General features: G+C 65.0%; 2 protein-coding genes across 4 annotated transcripts in view; both read right to left on the bottom strand.

Moving 5' to 3' along the window:
* ATG101 (autophagy related 101) overlaps positions 1 to 2,089 on the bottom strand; it is a 5,001-nt gene extending 2,912 nt beyond the window's left edge. Inside the window, exon 1 of one of the 3 annotated variants that reach the window (XM_025212436.1) lies at positions 1,954 to 2,089. The gene's annotated coding sequence lies outside the window, so the exon portion shown is untranslated. The other 2 variants (XM_006030739.3, XM_006030738.3) reach the window with 2 other exon arrangements.
* Positions 2,090 to 3,855: 1,766 nt separating this feature from the next.
* On the bottom strand, positions 3,856 to 10,696 carry NR4A1 (nuclear receptor subfamily 4 group A member 1). The gene is made up of 6 exons (XM_006030737.2): positions 7,060 to 10,696; positions 6,274 to 6,403; positions 5,843 to 5,994; positions 5,401 to 5,603; positions 4,951 to 5,129; positions 3,856 to 4,697 (listed from the first exon to the last, which is right to left on the bottom strand). The coding sequence occupies exons 1-6, from the start codon at positions 7,876 to 7,878 to the stop codon at positions 4,441 to 4,443; spliced, it is 1,740 nt and encodes a 579-aa protein (XP_006030799.1). The 5' UTR covers positions 7,879 to 10,696; the 3' UTR covers positions 3,856 to 4,440.
* Positions 10,697 to 10,781: the final 85 nt, after the last annotated feature.

Below are 10,781 nucleotides of genomic sequence, written 5' to 3'. Positions count from 1 at the left end.
CGTCCCCTCGGCCGCCCCCGCCCGGAATGAACCACCGGGAGGCGCTCGGACCGTCCCACCCACGGCCGCGGAGGGGGGCCGCGGCGCGTACCATCTACTGCGGAGACCAACGGGCCGCCCCGCGCCGCCGAATTGCCCCCGGACCGTGGTAGACCCCGTTTCGCCCCGCCCTGCGCGGCCAGCCCCCGCTCTCGCGACCCACGGGACCCGCAGCGCCCCCCCCGCTCTCACTTGGTTCGCTCCAGGAAGAAAACAACCACGGAGAGGCTTGTGTAGGCGTTCCAGAGCGCCCCACTTCCGGGGGTTGGGTGGGCCGGCGCTAGCTCGCCCCCTGGGCTGGAGGACCGTGCGGAGGCGCTAGTGCAGCGCCAGGGCGCGGGGGCGGGGCAGCTGCCCGTGGGGGGGTTTGCTGCTTTGCTTTGCCCTCCCTTTTTCTGCCCCTTCCCATCTCCTGGGCTCCTTCGCCAGCGCCAGAGATGCCAGGCCCAGCTCAGCGGCACTAGGCAGTACTAGGTCGAGTTAAAAATAAAGAGACGTGACTAAGTGACTTAATTAAATCGGCTTAAATTAAGCCACATTGGAGCATACACATGTACAGCGCCCGGCCGTGGCGGCCGCCATCCCCTCAACTAATGGGTCTCCGGGGAGCACACCTTGGAGCCGTCTTATCTTGCACGGCTGGGCATATCTACACGTGCATGAACACACAGTACATACGGCACGTTTAGTACCCGCACGCCTTTTTAGTGATGCTAAGGCGCAGTAGACTCACTCTACGGTGTATTAGCACGCTAGCACGTGACGAGAATAAGTCTACTGCGCACATAGCATCTTGTGTAGATGTGACCTCTGATAGTTAAGCTAACTTTAAAAAGTTAAGCCAGCTTAACTGTCAGGAAGTTAGTATGTGTGTATGCACCCCAAGCTCCTGGGGCATGGTGAGCACCCCTGGAGGGCTCATGAGTGACTTAAAGGGATACCAACCTGTTCCCACGAGGAGCATCAGGGTCCCAAACTTTTTGCAGGGTTACGGTGGGAAAGTGAGGCGGGGGGTCACCCCCCCCCCGGGGTTTTTCCACCTAGGGCTGAAACGCGCAGTCCTCGCTCACACTCAGGCAAGTGCCCCGCTGCAGCCTGGGAGTGCTCGGCCTGTGCTCCTGCTCCCAGCCCAGCCTGGGTGGGACGCCCCTGGTATGGTGGCAGATATTCTCCCTGTCCCTGTGACACCTGGGTGTCATCTCGCCTTGGCTCCCGGGGCAGCCGCGTGTGCTCACCACCCCCGGACTATTTATAGCAGGGCTGTCGGGGCTATTCCCGGCCTGGCTGCTGATGTCATTGGGGCCGGAGGACACCGGGCAAGGGCGAGGGGCCCTGGCTCATCCGATTCTGGGGGTGAAGCAGAGGCCGGAGACGCTGCCAGAACGCCTGGGTTTTATTTTCAGCTCTGGGGGTGGAGCCTAGTGGTTACAGCAGGCCTGGCCGGGAGCCAATGGGCTTGACTCAGTGAGCCATCGCCCCGCACTGTGCCTCAGTTTCCCCACGGTACCACTGTGCTGATCCCCGTCTAGTTAGTTGCCTGCAGCTCAGTGGGGAAGGCGAAACCCACCTCCCCTCCCCTCCCTTCCCTCCCACTGCTGGGTGTCAGACCTCCCTGCACCCAAAGCACTTAGTCTCCGGTCTCCTGTGTATAGGGCGTGAGGCTAGGGTCATGGAGAAAATGCCCACCACAGCCCCAGCCCTCCCCGCCCTGCGGAGGGCAGCCAACCATATAAATAGCCCGGGCCGGGGGCCAGGGCATGGATCTCGCCTGGGACCGGGCCAGGCTAGAGGAATGCTGCATCCACCATCAGCGAGGGCGCTGCCCCCTCGCTGCCCCCACGGACAATGCACAACCACCCCACCCAGGCCTCTGCCCACCCCAGCAGCCACCTGCCCCTGCAATACAGCCCGTACCTGCAGCCCGGGTCCGACCCGGCAGCGGCAGGAGTCCCAGCAGCCGCAGCCCTGCCCCATCCTGCCTGGAGGGGCCCAGAAAAGGCAGACCCTCCACCCCCGGGGATTCAGCTGCTGCCCGCTGCGGGCTGAGCGCGCGCCGTGTCATGGCACCCATACTGCTCTCAGCAAAGAGGGATTCTCGGGCAGGGGCTCGCGGGGTGGCCTGTAATCCCAGCCCCGCTGGCACGGGCGGGCAGCAGCTGGGGGCGGTGTTCGGTGCCAGGACAGCATGTCCCGGGAAGCGGAGCCCGTGGCCCCTGGCAGCACCGAGCAGAGCCGGCTCCTCCCCGCGCCCGCGGCCGCTCACGTCCCTCCCGGCGGCTCCATTCCGAGCTGGGTCAAAGCTAAATTTACCCTGCCGCTGCCGCCAGTAACTTTCCGCCTGGGCACGGGTGCCCCTGGCCTGCCCTGCACGTGGCTGGAGCCAGCCCGGGGGTGCGGGGGCCCTGCTGCAGCCTCCTGGACGGAGGCATGAGGAGACCCTGCACGCGGTGCGCTTGCCCCGAGGCGGCAGCTGCACACTGACCGCGTCCCCCCTCGGCCCACGCGGGTGGGAGCGGCAGGACCCCTGCCCTTGACCATTGTCCTGCGCCGCGCAGAACAACCGCGCCTTTGTGCCGGCCCTGCCAGCCTCAAAGGCGCCTTGTTCCCGGGCCGGCCAGGGCAGCGTGGCTTGACCCCAGGCCGAGTTTCCGAGGGCCCTGTGCTGTCCTTCCGCTCCCCGCACTGGGCCCTGCTCCCCACACAGCCCCCGCCCCGCCACGACCCCCGAGCACACGTAGGACCCAGGAGTCCGGGTGGCCGCATGCCCCTGACCTGGGGCAGCCCCAGTTGCAAGCCCGCTGCGTTCGTTCATTCCTCCCTCGCCCACGACCTGGCCTGGCCTGGGCGCGGCTGCTCCATCACCACTGAGCATCAAAGGGGCCTTTCTTCCCCAGCCCCACCCTGAACCCTGGCTTTGGCCGGAGCCCCCCAGGCGCGGAGCAGGTCAACGGGTGCAGCCTCAGGCTCTCCTCAGGCTGTGGGGCCAACCCAGTTTCCCCAGTGACCCCAGGAGACCTTGGCGCGGCAGCCACCCCCAGCCCCAAAGCAGTGGCAGCCTGGCCGCAGGGACGGGGCTATCACGACTCCGGGCTATTTTAAGGCAAGCGCATGAGCAGGGCGACAGGTGGGGTCGTGGGCTCCGGCACCTCCTGGCTGTGCTGGGGGGGGGTCCCTGCCCCTCTCCTCCCAGATCCTCTGACCCCAGAGGCAGCACAAGGATCACTCCTGAGCAAAGCCAGTGGAGAGGGACAGGCTCAAGGATCCCACCCAGTAAAGCAACCCTAGGAAAGAACGGGGGTCACAGGACCCAGCTCAGTTTCCCTGCTCCCCCCTGAAGGGCAAACACCTCCTGGCTGTGCTGGGGGGGGGTCCCTGCCCCTCTCCTCCCAGATCCTCTGACCCCAGAGGCAGCACAAGGATCACTCCTGAGCAAAGCCAGTGGAGAGGGACAGGCTCAAGGATCCCACCCAGTAAAGCAACCCTAGGAAAGAACGGGGGTCACAGGACCCAGCTCAGTTTCCCTGCTCCCCCCTGAAGGGCAAAGAGACCCTAATCTCAGAGGAACCTGGACTGTCTCAGACTGCCTAGCCCCTGCTGCACAGAGCAGCTCTTGGTCCTGCTGCCCCAGGGACAACATCCCACCCAACTGCTGCCCCATTCACAGGAGCTCCTCCGAATAAAAGCTTCAACACCAGCAGCACCCATCAGTCCCGCTTCCCCGCCCCCGCGCTGACGCCAGGAGCCTGCAGGCCCGTGCGCTGCACCGCTGGGGCCAGCCCTACACGCACAGCACGGAGGCAGCAGAAGCCGCAGGGGCTCGCAGCTTTTTAATTTTAATATATTAAATAGATACTCATCGGAAAAGAGGAGCACGTGGCTAATCCAGAAAAAAAATAATAGACAAATATAAATGTGCTTTGCAAGGGGTTCATGGGGCTATGTACAGCAAGGGGGGGGGCCAAGGCAGGCACTGTGCACCCCCGCCCCACGATCAGCTATTTACAAAAAGCTTTGATATTTGTACAAAAGAGGCGACAGGAGGGGGCAGCCGGGGCCTGGGGGCAGCACGAGCCTGCTGGGGGTCAGCGCCAGGGACGATGCACACCAGGGGCAGGGAAGGCAGCTTGGCCCCCAGCCCCACAGCCAGTGCCTGGCAGGGGTGCAGCTGCCAGCGCGTCCTGGCCCAAGGGGGCGGGGGGGCAGCAGGCACGGGGCGTTGTGCGTCTCAGTCCATCACCCTAAAGGCACATGGGTCTCTCCACAGAGAGGGCGTGTGGGCAGTGCCCAGCTGGCACGGGGCAGGGCAGCCCCCTTCCAGCGAGTCCCGGCTCTCTGGGAATGCCATTCGTCTCCCCTCCTGCACTGCAGCGGGCAGGGGAGCAGGTCCATCAGCAGTGCCACTCAGAAGGGCAACGTGTCCATGAAGATCTTGTCCACAATGGGCGGGGGTGGTACCAGGTCCTCCAGCTTCAGGTAGAAAATGCGCTGCAGGCCCTGGGTGCAGAGTGTGCGCAGCTCGGGCAGCTTGCCCAGCAGCTTGGACAGGCAGCTGGGGCGGGCAGGCTCACCCGCTGTGCTCGACACATGGTCCTTCAGGCAGCCCACGATGCGGTTCTGCAGCTCCTCCACCTTCTTGGGTTCCTTCAGCCCATGCCGGTCTGCAGGGGAGAGGAGGAAGGTCACCCAAGGGTTGCCATTATACCCACTCCTCCCCGGGGGGAGGCAAAGTTGGCAGGGGCAGATCCTGCCAGCGCCCCTGTGTCATGGTAAGGGGCTTGCGCCCATGCCCCACATCCCAGCCTGCAGCCAGGCCAGTCACAGCGCCTGCAAGGACATGCCCACAGGAAGCCCCCAACCCCGGAGGTAGCCAGAGGGCCAGCTCCCAGCTCGGCGTCTCCCCCCGGCCCCCACCTGTGATGATGACGAGAGCGGCAAGGCAGGAGAAGGAGGGCACGTCGATGCTCATGCGCCGCAGGCCCTGAGAGAACTCCAAGATGGAGTCGATCCACTCGCCGAAGCCACGTACACACTGCGCCCGGTGCAGCACCACCCCGTTGCAGAAGATGAGCTTGCCTTCCTCTGGCTTTGACCTGCAGACATAGCAGAGCCGTCACAGGGTGGCTGGGGCTCCTGGAGTCTGAGCAGGGGTGGAAGCACCCGAGCAGTGGGGGCAGAGGGGGAGCAGCTGGGACAGACCCACGAGCCTGAGGATGATGCTGAAAGGATGAAGGCTCTGGCTGCAAACAGCAGGGGACCCGAGAGGCACGTCCCAGCAAGGGACATGCAGCGCCTGCGGGGTCTGGCCTACCCATCCCACACCACCTGGGCAGGGGAGGGAGCGACAGGGCCTTGGGCACTCGCCTGTAAGCCAGCCGCAGGATGAAGAGCTCCAGGAAGGCGGACTCCAGTAGCAGGTCCTGGTCCTGGCGAGGCAGCTCTGCGAAGCCCTGGATCCGCTCGGCCCACTTGCGGATGACATCCATGGAGCCGGCAAGCAGGTCGTAGAACTGCTGCACGTCCACTGCCTCCTCCTTCTCCAGCTGGCAGGACGCCGTCTCCTGGAACTGCGGGGCACCATGCAGGGGTTACTGCCCCAGCCCCACCATGGTCCCACCTCTGCCCGCAGGACCCAACAGAGCTGCCAGTGCCTACAGGGCTGGAAGCACCACCTCGCCACAATGCAAGGATGTCCAGGCCCCTCCGCCTGGCCAGCCCCCATGCTACTGGGCCCGCTGGCCAGGGGAAGCAAGGAGCTCACTGAGGCTCCGAGACCCCCCAGACCCTGGCCGAGGGTGGTCGGTACCTTGGAGTAGTCCAACTTGGTAGCGCTGGGGATGGAGTCAATGTGCGCCCGCACGAGGGAGGTGATGAGGCTGACGGGGGAAATGTCCTGGGCTTGCTTGGGTTTGGATGGGAGCCGGCCCCGGCGGCCTTTCAGGCTGTCTGTCCGGACCACTGCAGAGAGAGAGACAGAGACAGAGGGGGGTGAGAGCCGGGCACGGGGCAGGGGGGGCAAAGCCCCCTCCTTTCCCAGGGCCCCCGTACAGGGGCTGGAAACTGTTGCCCCACATGCAGGCCGAAACCCCCCAAGCCCAGTCCTAGAGCGTCTGAAATGGGGTGAAAGCTCCTGGACCAGATGGGCCCTGGCTCGCGCTGGCTCCCAGCCCAGGGCAGCCGGGGATGGGGGTGCCCCGGCTCAGACTCCACCCCCGTCTCTGGCGGGGCATGCCGTACCTTCTTTGACCATGCCCACGGCAAGGCACTTCTGGAAGCGGCAGAACTGGCACCGGTTCCTCCGCCGCTTGTCCACAGGGCAGTCTTTGTTGGCCAGGCAGATGTACTTGGCATTCTTCTGCACTGTGCGCTGCAGGGGCAGGGAGGGGCATGCGGCACATCAGCCCCCGGCAAGGAGCAGGGGCAAGAGGCCTGGCTCCTGGCTCCCAGCTCGGGACAGCGGCAACAATAGCCCTTCTGTCCCCTGAATACTTTTGTCGGTCTCTTTCCCACCCAGGCTCTGGCAGCACATCCGAGGGGCTGTGCTCCCGGACACGGAGGGGGTGCAGAAGTCACAGCTATCCCCAGAGGACACGCACAGAGCTGCTGCCCCACCTGCCCCGTCCATCTTTGCCCCCATGCAGGGACAGGTCTCAGGATTATCCCCATCCCACAGAGGCAGCAAGGGAGTGAGCTTTGCCAGGTATTTTGAGGATTTCAGGGACAGACCAGAGACCCCTAGGAGGAAGCAGGGCCTTGGTTTCTGAAGCTGGAGCCTCAGGGTCACCAGCTCTTGGGCTACCCCAGCTTCCCCAGCTCCATGGCTGCAAGGAGCTGCTCAGTCCAGAGCGCTGCAGTGTCCTGGGCTGCCCGGGACAGATGTAGCTTCTGGGGACTCTCCCCAGCGGCCCACCGCTTTGTGCAGAGATCAGGGGCAGCCCTGGGACCCCTCCGCTCTCTCCCCCAACCGTGAGCAGCCAGAACCAGGGATGCTCTATCCGGCAAGGAACTGCAAGCTTTTCTCACCTTGAAGAAGCCTTTGCAGCCCTCGCAGGTGCGAACGCCGTAGTGCTGGCATGAGGCATTGTCCCCGCACACGGCACAACGGCCCTCGTTGGTACCAGGGCTGCGCGTCTTGGAGGGCGACAGCGAACCGTCCATCAGGGCTGGGCTGTCCAGGAGGGGTGAAACCTGGCCCAGGGGCAGGCCGGGGAAGCCTGCCGGGGTGCTCTGGGAGAGGGCAAAGATGTCCGTGTCCGCCAGGGGCTGGTCCAGCCGGGGCACTGGCGGCTGGGTCTTCAGGGGGCTCTGGGGGACCCCAGAGCTGTGAACCGAGGGGCCGAAGGTAAAGAAGGCTGGCTGCGGGGTGCCGCTTTTGGGTGGCTCAGCCCAGGGCCGCACGGCTTCGTAGCTCTGGGGGGGAGAGTAGGGCCCAAAGGGGCTGTCCCAGGCCGGCCCCGGCGGGTTCTGGAAGCCCGGGGTGGAGGGCGACGGGATGGAGCAGGGGCTGCCGTAGTAGTCCGAGCCACTTGAGGACAGGGTCTCATCCAGCTGGCTGCTGAAGGGGCCGGGGTAGCAGCCGTAGACCTGGAAGTCCTCCAGTTTGAAGGCAGCGGTGGGGGGTGGGCCGGCGGCCGGCAGCTGGCACAGGAAGGCGTCAAACTCGCCAGCGTAGCCGTCCATGAAGGTGCTGAAGCTAGGCAGAGAGGGGGGTGCTGAGAGCTCCGCGCCTGCCAGGTCCATGCCAAGTTTGCCGGCCTCGGGGCTCAGGAAGTCTGCCTGGTAGCGTTCAGCCAGCCCAGCGCTCTGGGGCACGCTGCCATACTGTGCCTGGATGCAGGGCATTTCTGCGGGGAGAGGGAAGGAGGAACCGGGTGAGTGCCGGGATGCACTGATCCGGAGCTGCAGGGGGGATACTGGCCCCTGGCACGACTACCCACCACGCTCTGCTCCCCCCCTTGCACCTCTCCTCCCTCCCCCCAGATGACTGAGCTGCAAGCTCCACAGGGCAGGCACTGGCTCCCCGGCACAGACAACTGCCTGTGCCCAGAGGCCATGGAGATGGGCACCTTGCCTGGCAGGGCTTGGTCAGCTGCACCCCCAGAGCGAGGTGGCAACATGCAGTTACTCCACCCCTTGCATCCGCGAAGCTGAAGCCCTGCAGGAGCATGTGGACCAGGCTGCCTGGTGCTCCCGTGGCACAAACCAGAAGCTCGGCCCACAGCAGCTCAGCACCAGGAGCCTGCAGGGCCAGACCTGGGAGAAGCCCTGGCCTGGGGTGTGAGCTTAGAGGAAGGGCAGGACGGGGCCGCTGTGACAGCTTGTCTCCGACACCCGCCCAAGATCGGAGCCGCGTAAATTAAGATTGTCAACGCGGCGCACGAGGTGTGAAAAGCCATAAAAAGAATGAGCTGAGGGGTGGGAGGGCACAAGCCTGGGCTCTGGAAGGTGCCCAGCCCACGCTAGCTGGCGATGGCGCCAGTCTAACCCAGTGGCATAAGCTCGTCCTCGGGGAAGGTCATTCCTAGCCAGCCGTGGGGCTGGAGGCGCTAGGCCAGCAAAGGAAGAAGGGAACCCATGATGGGGCAGGGCCTCCCATGCAGACCAAAAGCCCACGGGGGTCCCTGGTGCCAGGCTGCCCCATATCCGAGTGCCCCCATCACCGCTCTGCCCAGCCCCAGATTTCTGCTCAGGTCATGGCAACACCCAAGCCCCAGTTCCAAGACCAGAAGACGGTTGCTATGAATGCTTGGTGCAGGGCACAAATGAGAAGGGTGGGAGAGGGGTAAGAAGACCCGCTCTGCCCCTCGGGGCTTGCCCGCCAGCACCTTTGCTTTGCGGCAGGACAGATGTTTGACCCCTGGCTGCGCCCTGGCCTGGGGGCTTTGCTGCCCAATGCTGGCTGCCCAGCTGCTGCAACGCTGCTGGGGCCGTGCACGACAGACCCGTAACCGGAGTCCCTGGCAGAGCTGGCAGCCTCGGGGCCAGGCGATAATGTCCTTCATCTCACGGACCTTTAAAGGTCGTGTTCGGGTATGCCGCGCAGGACCGCTGAATGCTGAGGCACCAGGAGGCCATGGCACTGGGGGGGTTTCCTCGTGCTCCTTCAAGCAAGACGCTCCGCCAAATTCAGCTGCTTTGCCCAGTCCCGCTCACCCCCGGCGACGTCCCTTGGCACGCACTTGGGACCCAGGGCTCAAAGAGCTTCGCCGTGGGAGCAGCCGGCCCACCCTTGCTGCATTCGTGCCCAGCCCTGAGCACCGCAGGGCTGCTCAGGCTGAGCTCGGGGCACGGGAACATCAAGGCACCCCGAAGCCGGACTCTGGCTGCAATCCCTGATCCTATTAAACTAGGGGGGTCATCAGTGAGTGCCTCCAGCCAAGGCAGCGTGATGCAGGGAGGGGAAACTCTGAACTGTCCCGCCAGCCAAGGGGAGCGCGGGGCCAACATTCCCACCTCCCAGAGGAGGACACTGGCCCCGTGCGCCCAAAATAGGAGCTTGGCGCTGGGCTGTGAAGCCTTGCTAGGATTTACAGTATCCAGCGCCTGGAACAGATGCTCCCCAGCCTCCTTGTGACAATATTTATGAACTGTCTCCAAAGAAGGCCCGAGGCTGGGAAGCGCGGAACTGGCGAGCGGGCACTGGGCACCTTTAATCCAGCCCAGGACCTGGCCCACAGCACTTGTGCATGAGCAAAGAGTGGGGAGAGCTCTGCCAAGGGGAGCAGAGCCATGCCAGGACTGCCCCGGGGAGCTGTGACCCCGGGCGGCTTGGGTCTAGTTACAGCCCTTTGCTCAGTCCCATCTGCACTGAAGCAGCAGAGGCCTGTGCATGCCCGGGCAGCCACGGCCCCGCTCCCCAGGCACTGCTGGGGGAGTCTGGGCATGAGACAGGACAGGGCTTGGACCCACAGCTGAGCCATCCCCGGCCCACCCCTTCTGCCAGCACTTCTCCCCGAGGCTGCCAAGGCCCCTGGGCAGGGGTTCCTTTCCAGGGGGCTGCGATGGTGGCCTTGCAGAGGCGTCCGGCCCCTGCTGCCCCCCAGTTCCTGGCAATGGAGGAACCGTTCTGTTTTCTGTGGTAAAGAGAGAGGGAGAGCTAAGAGCTCTTGCCCCTCTGCTGCAGGCATCACAAAGCTGGCCCGGGAAGGCTTGGTCCTGGCTGGTTGCCATCGCCTGCTCCATGGCTTATGTAAAGGGAGGCATCCTCCTGCCTTCCCGATGGCGAGTCCTGGGGCCAGTGCAGCCCCCTCCCCACAAAACCCCCTGCACCAAAGGAACTGCTCGGAGGCGCCCCTGGAGGTGCGTGTGGGGTCCGGGCCCAGGCACCCGTGGGAGTGCAGCCAGGGCAGGACACAGGGCCTGATCCTGGAAAGAAGCTACGGAGCCTGACCCAGCCTCCCCCCCGGGCTGCCCACGCCCGCAGGATCCCACGTGGGCCTCCTACCGCGCCATGCAAGCAGCCAGTGCCCAGTGCAGGACAGGCTGGGGCGAGAGGAGGGGAGTGTGGGCAAGGGCTGCCAGGTGCCCGGGCAGAGGCTGCACCTGTTGCTTGCTCCAGCCAAAAGATGCACCCCCACCCCTCGCTTCCCCCACACGGAGGAGCGGGACCTCTCCCGGTCTGCCCCACACTGCCCAGCCCCCTGGTTTGCAAACCAAAGGTGGGGGGGAACCCCCGAGACCAGCCCGGGCAGCTCCTGGTAATCCCGCGGCAGCTCCCGCACCCACCCAGCCCAGCAGACAAGAGA

Source organism: Alligator sinensis, unplaced genomic scaffold (genome assembly GCF_000455745.1).
Source record: "Alligator sinensis unplaced genomic scaffold, ASM45574v1 scaffold1329_1, whole genome shotgun sequence".
Lineage (NCBI taxonomy): Eukaryota > Metazoa > Chordata > Crocodylia > Alligatoridae > Alligator > Alligator sinensis.
The sequence above is the reverse complement of the archived record's forward strand: the minus strand, read 5'-3'. Positions and strand labels throughout refer to the sequence as shown.